This window comes from Lemur catta, chromosome 11 (genome assembly GCF_020740605.2).
Source record: "Lemur catta isolate mLemCat1 chromosome 11, mLemCat1.pri, whole genome shotgun sequence".
Classification (NCBI taxonomy): Eukaryota; Metazoa; Chordata; class Mammalia; order Primates; family Lemuridae; genus Lemur; species Lemur catta.
Window position 1 is genome coordinate 12,791,213 of NC_059138.1, and position 19,540 is coordinate 12,810,752.

Here is a 19,540-nt window from a genome sequence, read left to right on the forward strand (position 1 = left end):
TCATAAATTACTACTTTGTTCTGGACTTTCATAAGAGATATGGTTTTAAATATGTATTTTAGTTGTGTTTTAAAAAAATTTTTAAGTAAGCATGTGATACTTTGCTTGGGAAAAGAAATTCATATCCCAAAAAAACCTCCTCTGCAAGTGTATTCAACTGCCGCTGTGATATCAACATCACGAACATTCCATGGCCATAGGCTGTAATAAGCCTATTGATAAATAATCTATATATTATAATAAACTTATTAAAGTGACTCACAAGAAAGATTATAAAATCTTACATTTTATCACACGAATGCATAGAACATACATACCTGCACACTGGCTGTTACCGCTGAAGACCCTGAGGCAGAGGATGGTCTATGTGGAGTAGACAACGGTTTAGTAGCACCCTGTGTTCCACTTCCTGTTCCCCCAGATAGACTAGTCCTTTTAGTTCCACTTGAGTTAAGGTTGCTACCTCTGCTGGCAGGTACATTCATTGCAATTCCACTCAAGCTGTTCTTCCCAACAGTTCCAGTGGATGATGAGTTTGTTAGCTTTGAAGGGGCCTGGAGATTTTTTGTAGACGGAAGGCCTGATGTGCGATTAGCGGGCAATAAATTCAAGGTGGGAGACTGTCTGCTGATGTTTATTCCACTGGGCTGTTTATGGACTAGGTTGTTACTACTGGGGTGGCTACTCTGGGCTACTAGCGCATTTGGACTGGAAGAACTTGGGGCTACAGTAGGCTTGGGAGTTGGGTTGGATTTAGAAATAAGTTTAGATGATACTGAAGGCTTTGCTGATAGAGAGGGCTTAGGTGAGGCAGAAGGCTTAGGTGAGGGCAAGGGTTTAGGGGATGTTGCAGGCTTGGGAGATGCGGCAAGTTTGGGGGATGCAGCCATGGAGAAGGGAGATTTGAAACCCTGCGTGGAGATTTGTGACACCATAGCCTTGGCTAAATAGTTACTAGAGGTAGTGGTGCTAGGTGCTGTCCTAGAAACCAGGGGGTGGGACCCTTGAGAACCATTTCCAGATGAAGGGGTAGATAAGGGAAGGCGGTACATAAGTGGCTTATCTGAAGTCTTAATAAGTGGGGATGAACAGGAAAGTTGGGGATTATTACTTAATTTCACCACTGGGTTGGTCTGTGATTTACTAATGGTTGCTTGTAATGGAGACACATAGTTCTGTTGGACAGCCGAATGCTGGTGCACCTTTGTTACTTGTGTTAACGAAGCATCTTGGGCCTCAGACGTTCCCAGAGTATGAGGGGAGGCAGCAATTTGGGCTTGGGATGAGGAGACGTGAGTCTGTGAAGAGGAAGAAGCATGAATCTGGCTTGACCTCTGTAGTCCTTGCTGAAGTAGCCTGGCTGGCAATGGTTCTAATGAAACTTTAGGGTTCTGAATTGAAGAACCAGCAATAAGGCCTGAAGAGATGCCAGTATGAGCTAAATCCTGGGGTTTCTTTGGTACTGGCCCTGTGTGACCAGCAATAAGACTTGAAGAATGTGCAGTCTGAGTAGAATCTAGTTTTTTAGGAGTAGCCAGCGGCAGCTTACTCATGATACTTGCTAATTTTTCTTCTCTCAGTCCTGGACGAGGTTTTGTAGTTGGCATGCTTATCCTTGAGCCAATCGGAGGGCCCTTGTTCCCATTGTTGATAACAGCTAAAGCCCCAGAAACAAGATCCAGTGAAGGTGAATGGAAAGAAAGTTCTTCATCCAGCGAGTCATCAAGGCAGATGGTTTCTTGGGCTGGTGCGGAGCTAGAGCTGGCCGCAGCAACAGCAGATGTGCTAGAGCTCGTTGGAGGACCACCAACTGAAGCCATCAACGATGCAGGAGTTTTCTGGTCCTTTTTTGGACTACATTCCTAGCACAAGCAGCATGATATTAGAAAAAATAGAAATGGTTAATAAAAAACTACAAAGTTAATTTTAAAGAACTAAGAAATTCTCATGATAATTGCTGCCATACTGTGTGTGGTGAGCCATTCTAAGAAAAGGGCCTTTATTTTTTTTTTTTAACATTTTCTCCCCAACGAACAAATGAGTTGTATAAGAAAAGAGCTTAAAACCAAGTGGAAGGAACATTAACACTCTAATTACATTACTGATGAGACCCTCTACCACCTGTATCAGATCTTTAGATCCTATTCCAAATCCACCTATTCAAACACTATTCTCTTTTTATTCTCCTTATATTCAGGAGAAATTCTGTCTTTATATTAAGACTCCTTCCTCTTGTCTAGTGCACTGCGCTAGGATGGTGACCCTCACTTTCCACTTCCTTCCATTCTCTGTCCTGCAGCTACCCATAGCTAGTACATAAAGCGGCACATCAAACTGGCAGATGATTCAATCCAAGCATACTTATGTTTTTTATTCATTAGATGAGTTTGTAATTTATTTGTAAATTACTCATTTGTAATTTATTCAACATATATTTACTAAGTGCCCACTATGAGCAAGGCTCTATGCTAAGAAAACAAGGTATTAAGAATTAAAACTGGCCGGGCGAGGTGGCTCATGCCTGTAATCCTAGCATTCTGGGAGGCCGAGGTGGGCGGATCGTTTGAGCTCAGGAGTTCGAAACCAGCCTGAGCAAGAGCCAGACCCCATCTCTACTAAAAACAGAAAGAAACTAGCTGGACAACTAAAAATATACAGAAAAAATTAGCCGGGCATGGTGGCGCATGCCTGTAGTCCCAGCTACTCAGGAGGCTGAGGGAGGAGGATCACTCGAGCCCAGGAGTTTGAGGTTGCTGTGAGCTAGGCTGACACCACGGCATTCTAGCCCAGGCAACAGAGACTCTGTCTCAAAAAAAAAAAAAAAGAAAGAAAAGAAAACTCTTAATACCTAAGGGTTTTCTCAAAAATCTTAAAATTCAAGGAAGAGATGAGAATTAGACAATAGTTTATAATATTTAAAGAGCAAGAGAATTAAAAAGCAACTATTTCTTTTTTTAGAGAAATATAAAGTATTTGGCTTGTTTCATTTTTAAGATTAAGAAAAAATGATTACATAAAAGTCATTTCAAAATCTCTTCAGCTGGTTTCTTAAAAACAAACAAACCCAAATAAACCCAAACTCAGAATGTTTTATTGTATATGGATTTATACAACCATAGCACTTACCTTAAGCATAGTGGGGAAAGAATGGAAAGGAAGGGTCTTTACCATCACCTCCTAAGGTATTACAGTAAGGAAGCTGTTAAGAATGTTGTTACACTCTAACTTCCTTAGCAGTTTCTCTAAGCTTTTATTCTAAACCCCCTGATTAAAAACCTTAGTGCCCATCGGAAGCATGTGGTTTAATTACATTAAGGTCACAATTGTCTACTAAGATGAATGGATAATACAGATGAGACACACGTTTGCTTTGACACACCATACAATGACATGATCAGTGAAAATTCCATCACTGTAAAAAGTACAGAACTGACGGTAAGTAAATGTAACAGAATACTGGAAGTATTATTAGTATAAAATTGCTGTTTTTAAATAACTTTTTATTATCAATTTTTTCTTTGTAAAAATAACATCAAATCCACCCAAGAGAATACTGTATAGATTTATATTGGCAGAGAAAATTGTTCAAGATATATAATTGAGTCAAAAAAGCAGGTTATCTCATTTATGTGGAATGTTAATTCAATAAATGAATGGATGGTTGGATGGATGGATGGAAAGGAGGGAGGAACAGGGATCCAGAGAAGAGAAGGCAGATATGCACCAGAAAGTCAGGAGCTTTTTTGCTCTAAGTGAGGAGAAATTTCTGGATACTTTTACATTTCTCCTTCTTATATTTCTGTATTATTTGTCTTTTCTACTATATGCATTTCCTTTTTTTTTTTTGAGACAGAGTCTCACTCTGTTGCCTGGGCTAGAGTGCCGTGGTGTCAGCCTAGCTCACAGCAACCTCAAACTCCTGGGCTCAAACGATCTGCCCACCTCGGCCTCCCAGAGTGCTAGGATTACAGGCGTGAGCCACCGCGCCCGGCCTAGGCATTTCCTTATATTACCTTTATAACTAAAAAAAAAGTATGACGGGGTAAGGGTAGAAAATAAAACATTAATAAAGCTTTTCCATTCTTGGAAAAGGAAAAAGTTTAATCCCTGAGAAGCAAACAAATGAAAAAAACTGATGATTCCTCCATATCATCCAAATACATCCATTAGAATTCTGATAAATTTCCTACCCAATTATTCTATTAATCATATGTTTGAATAGATGTACTAAAATCTAACCAATCCTTTATGAGGGGTATTAAGTGTTTAATATTCTAATATAACAATGAAGTCAAGTGTCAATGAACACAACAGATTTAATGAAAGATTGGCTATTATCTGGATTAGAAGACAAAGTAGGTTACTAAGAACTATTTACTCTGTATTTAAAGAGGCTCTAAGCCAAAAGCTTGGAAGGCCACAGAGGAAAGAATACTAACCTGGCCATAATCTCACAAGCAAAGAAACTCATGTATTCAAAGAGATGAAAGCTATGGAGAATAGTCTAAAACCTAAAAAGTGTGGGCTTCCATTAAAATTTTAATTTCAAATGATTATGGATTTTATTTCTAGAAGTTATACTTGGTTCTCTTTCAAATCTATTTTGTTTATTTTTACAGGATATTTTTTACTCTCTCTTCTACTTCATTAAATAATTAAAAATTTTAAGTAAAATTATTTTATGTTCTAAACCCAACAAATCCACCATATGCCTTTCTTGGGGATCTAATTCTGTTGTTTATTGTGAGTTACTCTCACTCACAGTAACTTCTTTGCTCATGTACTCTGCATTCCAGACTGTAAGCTCAGGTCTGACATGGATTACAGGTGGTAAGCCTTTGAGGCCTAGGAAGAGAGCACATTATACCAGGGAGAATTTGCTTTCCCTAGTTGCCCCAGGTTATTATCAATCTGATGACTTTAAGTTATTGTCTCAGCATCTCAGCTTGGAGTTTTCCCAGATTGTACAGGGAGTATAAATTAAACTTCTAAACCAGGGAAATTTTTCAGGGAAGAATTTCTTCCTCCAATCCAGAATCCAGGCCAAAAAGGTACTTTTCTTAATCTTTCTGCTGGTAGGTAGACTTTTTCCTAGTCCTTTCTTTTACTAAAGATGTTATCCTTTGAGGGCCCAGCTCTATGCAAGTTTCATTCTAATTTCTGACCTATACAAGCCCAAGAAAACCTGATCTGTTACCCTTTAAGAAGAAATGTAAAAAGGTGATGGACAGAAAGTGGTAAATGCCCCCAAAGGCAACCAAAGTTTAAGCAACAAATTAACACTCTGTCAGCTCCTTCTTTGTTTTTGGCCTCTTTCACAACTGTGGTCTCAGCTACGCTTTTAAAGGATATTTGTTATATTTTATCCAGCATTTCTAAGTAGAATTAAGTTAAGCTTTACAATTCAATTAATGTACGCAAATTTCCCACTGCTACACAGTCATCTATTCTCCCAAATACAAAGGTCCTAGGATTCTTACAAAGTTGAAAACACCCATCTTATAGTACCTATTGACCTTTGCTAAATATATTCTTTTCATCTTAAGAATGTATTTCAACATTCACCAATTATGACTAATTAAAGATTTGGTTCAATACTTACTTTTACTTTGGGTTTAGGTGCAGGAATCACCTTTTTCTTTGCCCTAAAAGGTTAAAAAAGAGGCCATTTTAGTAGTAGTTATATCACTCATTAGAAAATTATAACATACAGACTTTTAATTATGTGGGTAAACAATTTCTTCTGCTATTTGGAAAACTCTTTGAAGAGAGGAACTATATATAAAGGCTCAGTTTACATGTGAATACAAGCAACATTTTCCCTAATTCAGATTAATGGGAAGAAAAACTAAACAATTAGTAAAATATGAAATGTAGATGATATTTTAAAAAACTTAAATATGAATACATAAAACTTAACTCAAAACACGCTAACAAAGCTGTCTAAGGAGACTCATTTCAAAAAACTGGTAAGCATCTACAATTATTTGTAGGAAACTAGAGTTTTAAGGAACTTCAAGCTCAAATTGTTTATTTTTTTGGGTCTTCCGGTGAGGACCGGAAAACCTGCTAGACAAATTTTAAAAGAGCTGTAACACCTTCAAGCTCAAATTAAACCTTGCCAAGAAGCTGTGAATGAGATTTAATTTAAAGAACTTTTTAACGTAAAAATTCAAATAAAAACATGTCAAAACGACACGGGGGAAAAAAGTAAGAAAAATGACTGTGGAACCTTAGATCTTTTAGAAACAAGTGAGAAAAGGTTTGAAGATTAAAAAAATCTTATGAGTCCTATATAGTAAGAGAAAGTGCTCAAGTGTTTGTTAAATAATTAAAGTATTGATAAGCTAAAACACCTTACCTTGTGCAACTATTCCTACTTTACCAGGATAAAATGTCATTCATTAGATTAACAAGTATCTTGATTAAAACTGTCAATTTACAACTTCATTAAGGAAATAGTAATTTTCAAAGTTTTTTTTTTTTGATGAAAACCACTTGGGCAAAAGACCTCCAGCCCCATCTAGCCCATAGATTTTTACTTTCTGGTACAAAACAAAACAAAAATAAGTGATGATAATGAAGCTATTAAAAACACTGAGGGAGAGGACCTACATTAAAGCCTGTAGAATTAAAGGAATGAGTTAGTAATACCTGAATTGTAATGCATATGTGGGTTTAGAACTACAGTGTCTCCCCCTTATCCAAGGTTTCAGTTTCCTGTTTCAGTTACCCCCAGTCAACCAACGTCTGAAAATATTAAATGGAATATCCCAAAAATAGAGATATCACATTCACATAACTTTTACTACCGTATATTGTTTAAAGTGTTCTATTTTATTATTAGTTATTGTTGTTAATCTCTTACTATGCCTAATTTATAAATTAAACTATCATTAAGTATGTATGCATAGGAAAAAACATAGTATATATAGGATTTGGTACTCTCCGCAGCTTCAGGCATCCACTGGGGGTCTTGAAACACATTTCCCAAGGATAAGGGGGGACTACTTACTGTTTAGGAAAATTAAAACCATAAATAATATTGACACAAATACATATGTATATAAAATTTATTTGAAGAATAACAAATGACTTGCAACAAAGTAAACCTACAATGTATGAAACCAAACTACTTAAAATTTACACTCAAAAAACGAGAATAAGAACTAAAAACCACAACCAATTCAATACATCCTTGATGATATACAGCTGACCCTTGAACAACACATGTTCGAACTCACGGGTCCATTTATACGCAGATTTTCTTCCACCTCTGCCATCCCTAAGACAGTAAAATAGTAAGGCCCTCCTCTTCCTCAGCCTACTCAATGGGAAGACAAGGATAAAGTCCTTTATGATGATCCACTTCTACTTAATAGACAGTAAATGTATTTTCTCTTCCTTATGATTTTTAAAATAACATTTCTTTTCTCTAGCTTAAGAATAGAGTATATTATACATATAATGCACAAAATATGTGTTAAAATGTACAAAATATGTGTTAATGGACTGTTTATGCTATCAGTAAGGCTTTTTGGTCAAGAGTAGGCTACTAGTAGTTAAGTTTTGGGGAGTCAAAAGTTATACATGGATGTCTGATTGCATGGCAGTTGGTACCCCTATGCCAGCAATGTTCACGGGTCAACTGCACTAACAGTGTGTCCTTCCCCAAAACTAAAAAATTCCTAGACAATTATATACGAGAGGAGGAATTTTATAATGTTGCCCAAAGGATGTTACACAGATCTCTTAGCAGAATATTGAATTAAAGCTTTCAGTAACTTGCTAATTTTTTAATAACCCTAAAACCACACTTGTAGGCTACAGAGAAGTAGTTCCAAGCCGTAGGTAAAAATAAAACTCTTGTGGAGTTGACTAATATTTACCCAAAAGTGTAACCACAGAAAAAACCTGCCTTTTTCTTGTATGTCAGAGAATAAGAGCTCTTTCTCTAATAATCACATCACTAAGGAAACATTCAGTTTTGAACAGAAGGAAGGACATGAAGAGCAGGTTAATTTTGCGGCATACAACCCTCTGCAGGGCAAGGAAGGTCGGTATGTATAAGGATCTGTCCTGGGAAGCTCAGGGCAGCAGAGGGCTGTGGGTTACCCATGCAGATGGCCGTGAAGAGGTAGAGAGGAAAGACACAAAAAGACTGAAAATGGCCCAGGTACAAAGGAAAACCCCTGGGCCATCTTGCTTCTAGGGCTCCCAACTAACAGAATCCCAGGCTGGTATGTGTCACAATATGGATTTAGTAGGTGTTTAGAGAGTAGCCTGACAGCTATTTCAATAGATAAATGTGTTCTGAGGTCCAAACAGTCAAAATGACTGTTTTTTTAAGATGGTGGTAAAACGGAGATTGCCTACATGTACATTTAAGTTCTACTTCAACTAGTATTTAATACATGATACTTTTGTTTCTTAAAGCACATAATGTGAATAAAAATAAATGAAGCAATCTGGAATCTGCATTTACTCACGGAGCAGAAGTAAGATGGTTATGTACACTTCGGCTTTCCTTAAAAAGCATTCTGGAAAAATTAAAAGGACACAGTTATTTTTTTATAACACATAATATGATACTTGTTTTATGTATTTTTTAATCACTTGACTTTCAATAGGCTTTACTTATATAACAAGTTGTAATGGTACAAATATACTCAATAATGTACTTTATGGAGAGTTTTATATCACCTCTATTTATTGAAATCTTTTAATAGATGGATAGATCTTTTTTGTTGATTTAAGAGGAAGCGCTCTAAGATCATAGGTTGAGATAGCCAAGTTTATCAATTTTTACATTCTTAACTCTTGAGGGCTACCTTTAGTTTCTTGAGATACCACTCTCTATACTGACTCTTTTCAGTGGAACCTAAGGCTGTGTCTCCTTTCCTATACTCTAAATGCCTTATTCAGTTCCTTATCTTCACATTACCCATATGAAGTCCCCCACCCAAAGTTCATAACCCTTTGGAAGTCTTCCTCCCTTCCCTTTTCTCTACTAGTAATTCAGGTGCAAAAAAGAAAAAGCACTCAATAAAAAAATCACCTTTATGCCTATCTTTACATCTTTATGTCTACATGACTAATTGGTTTGTCTTTTTTTTTTTTTATGTCAGCATATTATGGGAGTATAAATGTTTGGGTTACATATAATGCCTTTGCCCCATTTGAGTCAGAACTTCAAGCATACCCATCCCCCAGATGGTGTGCACTGCACCCATTAGGTGTGAATATATCCATCTCCCCACCCCCTTCCCACCTGCCTGATACCCGGTGAATATTACTACTAAATGTGCACATAAGGGTTGATCAGTTAATACCAATTTGATTGTGAGCACATGTGGTGCTTGTTTTTCCATTCTTGTGACACTTTTAAGTGCTTGACATTTTCAAACCAAAGATCATCTGAGATAACTGTACAGGATGTTGAACATGTATGTTCTTAGCAAAATCAACGTCACATGTGTGTGTGTTTGTGTCTGTGTATCTTTAATAATAGCAATAAGAAGAAAGTAAAATAAAATCCAGGAAGTCACATTTCTTACCTTGCCTGCATCCAGCCCTTAGGCCACAAGGGTTTCACCTCTGTCTCCATAAAGGATTTAAGATAATCCTCAGCAGATTGGCTTTTATTTGGCTCTAACTCATAGCATCCCAATTTGATCTCAACAAGGTTACATAACAAAGTTCTAAACAGATTGAAAAAAAAATATATATATATATAAATCTGACTATAAAACTGTAGAAAATTAAGTTTGAAACTGATTTATCAAAAAGCACATAAATCTGACAGCAATAATAGAGAATATTATCTAAAGTATTCAGAAAATGACATGAAGATAAATAATTTCCAACATACATCATTCACTGCACTATAGTCAAACCCTCAATATAAAAGAAATTTCCTTTGATAACTTTAATCAAGGCACTAAAGATTAAAAGAGATAGTTCTCTACTTGGGGTATAAAAGTATTGGTAAGAGAGATGGCTAAAGAAAGTCTACTGAGCATTTCACCTTCTGAAACCAGTATGACTTACAATATTAGAAGGTTAGCTTATAAAAAGTATTACAGTGTATGTGAAAATAAAAGTGATAATACTCTAAGGATATTAGGACCAAATTAATTTTTTTTTGAATAATTTTTCCCCCAATACTAATCTTTGGTTGCTTCCAATCTAGTTTTATATTTACCATAGATTCTCTTTGCTAGGAATCTTACTTCTGTATTATATATTTGGTTAAAAGTAAAAACTTATTAAATCTTACCTGATGGTGTCATCCCAATGGAATTTCTTTCTTGGTCCTATGACACGTTTCCCTGGTTTCTCATCATCATCTTCCTCGGATCCATTTTTTTCTCGTTCTTCATCTGTTTGCAATCTAAAAATGAAAAACATTTTATGAAGCGAAGTTTTAACCCTACATAGCCTATAATATGCTCCATAAACACTTGCTGAATTGCTTAATCAGCAATTAACTCAACTTTAAAAACTCTGAAAGTTACTATTTCCTTAATGAAGTTGTAATTCGACAGTTTTAATCAAGATACTTGTGAATTTAATTGATGACATTTTAACCTAGTGAAGAAGGAATATTCCCACAAGGTGAAGTGTTTCAGCTTGTCGGTACTTTAATTATTTAATAAACACTTCAGTACTTTCTCTCACTATACAGGACTCAAAGGATTTTTTTAAATCTTCAAATCTTTTCACACTGGTTTCTAAAAGGTCTAAGGTTCCACAGTAATTTATTTTACCTTTTCTTTTCCTCTTGTCATTCTGACATTTTTTTATTTGAATTTTTACAATAAAAAGTTTTTTCTTTAAGTTAAAATCTCATTCACAATTTCTTGGCATGGTTTAATTTGAGTCTGAAGTTTCTTAACTTAACTCAAAAGACACGGTAAATAGGGGATCTACCTTTCCACGTAATACTTTGAATTTGGAGGGAGTTATAAAGTAGTTTGGTAAATAATAAGGTCTTCAAACTATAATATAAAGGCACTCATCATTCAGGTCAGAAAACATTTGTGTCCAATCCTAGCTAGTCAAGTTGGTCAAAATGTGATATGTCTGAGCAGTGTCAGCTCTTGCTCTGCTCACATCCACACATGTAATCAACAGACGTCTTTTGCCTTTGACTCCACAGCAACTGAGTGGGAAGTGACATGTCATTTAGAAAACATTCAATTATATCATGTCAGTAGTGTATATGGATTTGTACTTGAAGACGAGGTCCATGCAGCACCAACCCCTAACAACTAAAAGTAGTCATCAAATGCAAAAGTCAGCCCAAACAGAAGAGATACATACTTGGCACACTTAGCTTGACTACGAGCCTGGCAGTCCTCCTGGTATTTAAATAGCTGTTCAGGCATGACATTGCTAACAGCCAGTTTCAGTTTTTGCAGAGGTTCTCTTAAACGATCATCCTGAGAAAAAAACATACTGAAAGTTTTTTTAAACATATTTACAAAATTTATTTTGTAAGCAGACCCTCAAAAGATGAAATTTATGTTTTAGATATTGATTACACATTTGAAATAGTAGCATATTTAAATATGGACAGCACTTTTTATAATGCACACTGGATATAAATCAGGATGACCATATTTCTCAGCCAAGAAAAGCCCCAGTTTTTGCCTATTGCCCTAGCATAATTATTAACAGTGCTCCTTTACACTCTTTTTTTTTTTTTTTGAGACAGGGTCTTGCTCTGCCTACCAGGCTAGAGTGCAGTGGCTTCATCATAGCTCACTGCAACCTCAAACTTTTGGGCTCGAGCAATCCCCCTGCCTCAGCCTCCCGAGTAGCTGGGACCACAGGCATGCACAACCACACCTGGCTAAGTTTTCTACTTTTTGTAGCGGCAGAGTCTCACTCTTGCTCAGGCTGGCCTCCAACTCCTAGCCTCAATCCTCCTGCCTCAGCCTCCCAAAACACTAGGATTACAGCATAAGCCACTTGTGCCCAACTCCTTTATACTCTTAAAAATGCCTCATGGACACTTTAACTATAATACAAATGATTAAATAGAGGGAAAAAAAACCTACTGTAATCCCAGCACTTTGGGAGGCCAAGGCAGGAGAATCGTTTGAGGCCAGGAGTTCAAGATCAGCCTGGGCAACATAGTGAGACCCTGTCTCTACAAAAAAACTGTTTTAAAATTTAACTGGGCATGGTAGCACGTGCCTGTAGTCCTAACTACTCTGGAGACTGAGGCAGGAGGATCATTTGAAGCCAGGAATTCGAGGTTATGGTGAGCTATGATCATGCCATTGCACTCTAGCCTGGGTGACAGAGTGAAAACCTGTCTCAAAAATAACTAAATAAAAATTCTACATTGTAAAACTACTACGGGTTAATCCCATTATGATAGGGAGCCAGCACCATAAGAAGAAACGCTGCTGTAGAACACACGATTTGGATTAGGTGACTACCAGCAGGATGTTGGCATCCTGTTCTCTCGGTTATTATTAGTAATTGTGATTTATGCTGCAAGCAAAAATGCAAGATCAAGGACAAAGTGAAAGAGGAACCTGGAAACTCTTATTCATGTCGATTCAGGGCAAAAAGGAAAGCAAGTAGGTTTGTATCTGACAGCTTTAATTAGCCAATTTATTATTTTCATTTTACAAATAACAATGTATATATGTAACTATTTGAAACATACTTTTATCATTATCACAGGTGCAGAAATATTGTAAGACTTTGTTTTTCTTCACAGAAACAACTGTTTTTAAAATGTGATTTTTGGTAAAGATAAAGATTTTTAAAACACAAATAATATTACCAATAAGCAATTTAACCCATTCTATGCATACCAATTAGTAAATATATAACACATATGATAGTGTCTGCTATAAAATCCTATTTTTAAAAACATGAATCAAGTGTCATAGCTCTTAAATGATCACTTTTGAAGAATTATATAGCTGAGACTATCTGCCTGGAAACAACCCAAATATCCATCAACAGTAAAATAGACAAATTAATTGGGATATATTCATACAATGGAGCACTGTATGTATATATACCAGTAAAAAAATGAATGGATTTCTACTACATATAGACATAAGATAAAATTGAATTACATAATGTTGAGTGGTAGAAAGTTTCAGAAGAAAACAGTGTATCTCTATACGGAGCTCAAAAATTATGCAGAACTAAATCATATAATATTTAGGGATACATATTTGTGTGACTGATACTATATAAAGAAAAGCAAGGATAAATGTCTTTCTTTCATAACCAAAGGAATATTAAATAACTTCAAACATCACACTTCAAATGTTCCTTAGAAAATATGTTATAATCTGCAAAAAGCTGATTTTCTACTTCTAGTTCTTTTTTTATTAGTACCCGTTTCTGTCACGTGAACGTACGGCAGGAAGCTCCAACTGCCAATGTCTAAAGGAGCCACGCAAAGGCACAAAATTTGAGACTTCAAACGAATTTCATTTGTTCATTAATTTGCTTTAAATTGAGAAAAAAACTATAGTTTCTGAAATCAAAGTAAGTATTTTATTAATAGATATGAAAGACAAAAAAAAAAGTGAGTACTGATATAAAGAATTCTGTTTGTCAATCACACCTTAGAAATTCTATGCCTTAGAAAACATTTTTTCTCACAAAACCTATCAATTAAAGTAATTATTTTCAGGGGATCTAACATGTCTTTAATAATCTCTTATGGTTATTAAATACATACAGTACGACCATAAAGCAATTAAGGTGCAAAGGCCCCAGTCAGAAACAAGTCTCTTTACCTTACAGGTTACCAGACCCCAAATGCAGATATTATTCTTCCTCTTACCTGGACATTGAGATGTAATTTCTTCAGACGTTTTACCAGTGTTTCTTTATTGCATGGCACAAAAGCTTCAAGGTGGGAATACACACCACTACGAATGACAGGGCCTAGTTCTTGTAGCTGTAACTCAATGCTGACCAAAAAAAAATCAACAATAAACCATATAGAATTTCTTTTAGGTGGCACCACATAGGCAAGAAGGCAAGAAGGCAGTTGATTGTTTTCATTTTACCTTTCCATGATTTCCTCCGGTTTTTTTTTCTGAGACAGAGTCTGGCTCTGTCACCCTGGCTAGAGTGGCGTAATCATAGCTCCTTGGACAACTTCAGACTCCTGGGCTCAAGTGACCCTTCCTGCCTCAGCCTCCCAAGTAGCTGGGACTACAAGCCCGGCTATCGTGCCTGGCTAATTTTTTCTATTTTTAGTAGAGACAGGGTCTCGCTCTTGCTCAGGCTGACCTCAAGTGATCTTCCCGCCTTGGTCTCCCAGAGTGCTAGGATTACAGGCATGAGCCACCACCCCTGGTCCTAATATTCTTCATGCAAAAAAACCCTACCCAATAACTAGTAATGAAGGCCGGGCGCGGTGGCTCACGCCTGTAATCCTAGCTCTGGGAGGCCGAGGCGGGTGGATCGCTCGAGGTCAGGAGTTCGAGACCAGCCTGAGCAAGAGTGAGACCCCGTCTCTACTAAAAATAGAAAGAAATTATCTGGCCAACTAAAAATATATATACAAAAAAATTAGCCGGGCATGGTGGCTCATGCCTGTAGTCCCAGCTACTCGGGAGGCTGAGGCAGTAGGATCGCTTAAGCCCAGGAGTCTGAGGTTGCTGTGAGCTAGGCTGATGCCACGGCACTCACTCTAGCCCGGGCAACAAATGACACTCTGTCTCAAAAAAAAAAAAAAAAAAAAAAAAAAAAAAAAATAACTAGTAATGCTACAGAAAATATTCCAAGTCTAGTTTAAAAGCAGAATAAAGCAGAATTTATACGACCACAAACAAGGAGGCAATAAGGCAATGCCTTTTTGGTGACAGGGGCAATGTCTAAATTTTTGGGTAAAGCCTAAAAAATCCATTATTAACCAAAAGCTTATTTCCTCAAAGAAATATTATACTACCCCTCTCTCCCCATGGCAACTGCTACCTGAGCATGTCACAGTTTCACTGAGTTCCTAGAGTATTCTTTTCCTTAGAAGTGTTTGAAAAAAATAAAGATTCAGAAGAGTTTCCCCTCTAGCTATATGTACAAGCTATCTTACCCATCTTCATTTCTTTTATTGTGTCTGTACTGCACAAACTATATACAGTATTTAATAGTTTGTTCAATTCATTCTAGTTCTCCAGTTCCCATTTCCACTTAAAAATCAGACTTTTGAGACAGAAAACAAGTTGTTCAATGTGTATTTAGTTTAATAGCTACTTTTTTTTTTTTTAAAAAAGAGGAAAACAGTTTGTAACAGCCATCATATTTTCAGCAGAACGCACCTACTAATAAATAACTGAGGTGTCTCCCAACATGGAAGACATTATACCTGGCAGCTGCTATCATAGAAAGATGAGAACAGATGTTAATTTGAAGGTCAAGACCAAATTGGGGCTCTTAGCAACAATCTATGTCTAAATCATCACATTGTATTATAGGAGAAGGTACAGACAGATTTAAGTACTTCTCATAAATGTAAGATGCATCTGAAAATTCAACAAATAGCTTTTTGGGATGAAAAGAAACCCTATTATATCAAATGTATCCATAACTTCTAAGATACTCTGCAATTTCAGAAAAAAAAAAGAAATATGGAAAAATTATTCCCCTTGGAATTGGTAATAGAAAATTCTTAGTATTAGAGAAGCCAGACAGATAATAAAGAATGGCAAAAAGCTTAAGAACTATAAGAACCAGAGGGTCAAATGCAAGGGTGCATATGGAAAACAATCACTATGGTCATGAGGTTCTGTGTATAAACATTTGGTTAGATACCAGTATGTGGTTAAATCTTTATTCAAAGTCTAGACTCTAGGTAGTAGGCCTTTTAGGCTTGTTCTATTATTAAAAATTAGTTGAGTTTAAAAATAAAATATAAACTCCAAGTACTAAGAGATTAAGGTAAGCACAGACTGACATAATGACCTACTTATAAAAGTCAGTGGTTTCCAAAAAGGTTAACTCAGCTATAGGAAGAGCTGACTCTCTGATGAGAATACAATTGATAAGTCCCTTTATATTGAGATTCAAGTCACTACTCATTCACAAGTTCCTTAAAGGAACATCTGACAAAGAGATGGCAACCAGGTCTCACTGCAAGTGTCCAGTACCAGCTCCAGACTACAAGCAGTACCTGTCTAGAGCAATTTGTTAGGCAGAACTGACAGGCTGAATCAAGATCACAGGCAAAGAGTGTCACAATTTGTTAGCAATGTTTGCTTCAGGTAACAGGGAACGAAATCAAATCAGCATGTTGTATATTTGTTGATCCAGGTCAAAATTCAATTAAGCAAAAAGAAACAGGGTTCCCCTATTCCAGCAAATTGATCCCTTTTTTCCCCTAGCATAAGGAAGCAATGGTGAGGCAGAGCCAATACACCTGGATAACTTCATAGGAATTACTATCCCAAATAACTATGTTCCATATGCCCTTAGAAGAGCAACTCAGTCCAGAAAAACAGTGCATGTTTGTGTAGGAAAGTGGAAAAAGAGGCCGGGGTAATAATAAAGCGACTAAAAGGGAAAAAATTCAACTCTGAACACTGGGGCTTGTGGAACTGGAGGCACACCCTCTGTGAAATAAAAAGTAGATGGGCTCCAAAAAACTAGAAGATTTAAGATAGACATGAGAGGAATGAACAAAGAAGCCTATTAATGAAATGCTGTATTCTGCTTATGTGAGATGCTACGTCCCAATGATAGTCTTTTGACTCTCCCAGGGGAGAAATAGTTGTTCTCTCTTACAGAAGAGTAAAATAAAAGAGAACAGTCTCAGTCACAAGAGAAGGAGCTGATCTAGCACACTCAGGGCTCTCAGGTGGGAAGAAAAAGAAGAGCTGGTCAGATCCCTGATTATAGAATCTGGGACAGCCCTGTTCAATGATGGCTACACTGTTCATTGAGTCTGGGGTTTTTAAAAAGGAGCTGGCACAGCCAGGAAGCATTTGCCTGGCTTCCAGGCATACAGACTGAATCTGAAAATTCCTGGCTAAAATAAATAAGAACAGGAATGAGAAACGTCTCTGCCACCATACTATCAGCACACTAGGTTATATGTTTTCTGAGTTTACGTTTAAGTACTCCAGGATAAGAGAGATTACAATTAATTACAACAGATATCAAGACCAGTGAACCAATCAGTCTTTCTTCATGTCTCATGAGAAACTATCTCCATTATGTATTTAAAAGTCAGGAATCATAGTGTTAGAAATATTGCTCTCCTGCGTCTTTCTATATGATGCTACTAAACCACCAAGAGCAGGCATACATTATTTTCCTCAGAAAGGAATAAAATTTGCTGCTTTCCTTGTTAGCACTTTTTTGCCCAGTTCTGTAGCCAATTATATATGTGATTCCTGCAACCAACGGTTAAAATCTACAAGCCAGTAGGTTTACAAGTACAGTTTATTTGACCACAATCTTAGAACCTATAGCTTCATTAATATCAAACTCGAAGAGTAAGAAATTATGGCTAAGTTAAATACAATTGTTAATTTAAACACAATCTATATCATATATCAGCACTCATTTTCTCATTCCCAATCTAACTTCTTTTGTCTTCTCCACATTATCTCCATCATACCTCACAACCCTGACTTCTTTAAGAAACCACACTTTCCATTTGGCTAGAAAAGTTTTTATGAATTATAATTAAACCCACTAGATATCAATGGAATTATTTTCCCCAAGTATATGTAATGAAAAGCAGATGGAAAATCATGCCAAATCTAGTGATCCAGGAGAACCAATACATTGAGAAGCATAATTCTGCTGAGAAATTAACGCTAATCATATATGCTGTAAGGCTGAAAGGAAGAGCTAATGCATGAGACTAGCCAACCACTCAGCATCTGTATCTCAAAGGCCTACTACATTTTAAAATAAATCATTCTTAAGATTTTTTTTAGTAAAAAAAGAAAATTACTTACTCCAGAAGAATATTATTCATATCCTGTGTAAAGAATTTTTTCCTTCCTTCTTCATCAAAAAGTTTGGCAGCCTAGAGAAACATAAGAAAGACTGTCATCACCTGCAATAAACAACTATTTTTTTTCTTTGAGAGAAGGTCTTGCTACATTGGTCTCAAATTCCTGGGCTCAAGTGATCCTCCCATGTAGCTGAAATTATAGGCACGTACCACCATACCCTTCTGCAACAAGCAATTATCATACTTTGAGATGAATATCTAATGAAAAAAACCAAAGAACTTTATACTGGTAGGATATCACATGAGTTGTGATCAACAGGCAGACAAAGCTATTTGAGAGATCCAAATTCAACTGGATATTGTATAAGTTTCCCACAGCTGCTGTAATAAATTACTATAAAGCTGGTGGCTTAAAACAACAGAAATTTATCCTCTCGCAGTCTAAGGTCCAAAATCAGTATCACTGAGCTGAAATCAAAGTGTCAACAGGGCTGAGTTCCCTCTAGAGACTCCAGGGAACAACTCATTCCTTGCATCTTCTACCTTCTAGTGGCTGCTGGCATTTCTTGGTTGCAGCTGTAGCTCTGCAGTCTTCAAGGCCAACATCTTCAAATCTCTCTGCGCAATCCCTTCACCTGGCCTTACCTCCCTCTTCTAAGGACACATGTGATTGCATTTAAGACCCATGGGATCTAGGAAAACACTCCCATCTCAAGATCCTTAACTTAATCACACATGCAAAGATTCCACTCCCCTTTTGCCATATAAAATAACATTCACAGATTTCAGGGATTAGAATATGGATATCTTTTGGAGGCCTACTACAGATATTTTAAAAATTCATATGACCCTAAGAATACGAAAAAACAAAAGATCAATTCCCATAAAGGTTAAAGTTCTTTAGAATTAAATAGAAAAGACTTTTAGAATTAGTATAGGTCACAGTAGGGTAACTACAGTTAACATTAATCAACTGTAAATTTCAAAATAGCTGTAAGACAGTAATTCAGAGTAAAGATAAATATTTTAGGTGATGGATATTCCCACTTAGTCTGATTTGATTATATGGATACATAAAATTATTACATGCATTCCCAAAATATGTACATAATACATATCAAAAAAATAGTATAGATCAAAGAAATGTGAAGTCCAATCATGTGATCAATCCAAGTTGAAGTTGCAGACGTCTAAGAGTAGACAAAACAATCTGGTAATGTATCTAACAAGAACATAGATTCTATGACCACATCCTTGAGTTATGGAGTCACTGACATAATTAAAAATAGGGTTCACTGTACTCCATCAGGATTGCTGACCAGAATATAGTCAACGATCCAGCTAAAATGTGTGTTTGGAGGCAAAAGGCTATATATGGAGGGGGGAATAACATTACGCATGGTCAACAAAAAAATTTGTAGAGTTGGTAACCCCCAAGAGGAAGCTAAAAGCCAAACATGTAGTGAATAAATGAAGTAAGATGGAACTGATGGTACAACTGTTGAAATAAAGGATTTTTAAAAAGGCAATTTAACTGATGATTTGGTGAAGGGGAAAACAGTATTTAAAAAGAAGCAATGTGAA

General features: G+C 36.4%; 1 protein-coding gene and 1 non-coding gene across 5 annotated transcripts in view; both read right to left on the minus strand.

Annotated features, from left to right (window-relative positions):
- Nucleotides 1-19,540, minus strand: part of UBN2 (ubinuclein 2) — a 73,296-nt gene that overhangs the window by 21,470 nt on the left and 32,286 nt on the right. For 3 of the 4 annotated variants that reach the window (XM_045565309.1, XM_045565308.1, XM_045565310.1), the window contains exons 7-14: nucleotides 17,958-18,028; nucleotides 13,829-13,958; nucleotides 11,326-11,444; nucleotides 10,280-10,393; nucleotides 9,558-9,701; nucleotides 8,490-8,540; nucleotides 5,603-5,645; nucleotides 318-1,862 (exon numbers count right to left, since the gene is read on the minus strand). In XM_045565309.1, coding sequence (XP_045421265.1) covers nucleotides 318-1,862; nucleotides 5,603-5,645; nucleotides 8,490-8,540; nucleotides 9,558-9,701; nucleotides 10,280-10,393; nucleotides 11,326-11,444; nucleotides 13,829-13,958; nucleotides 17,958-18,028 — 2,217 coding nt within the window. Of the gene's footprint in view, nucleotides 1-317; nucleotides 1,863-3,126; nucleotides 3,178-5,602; nucleotides 5,646-8,489; nucleotides 8,541-9,557; nucleotides 9,702-10,279; nucleotides 10,394-11,325; nucleotides 11,445-13,828; nucleotides 13,959-17,957; nucleotides 18,029-19,540 lie in introns of all 4 variants that reach the window. The other variant, XM_045565311.1, reaches the window with a different exon arrangement.
- On the minus strand, nucleotides 6,039-6,100 carry LOC123647853. The gene has a single exon (XR_006738386.1). It is a non-coding gene; the product is annotated as a U7 small nuclear RNA (small nuclear RNA).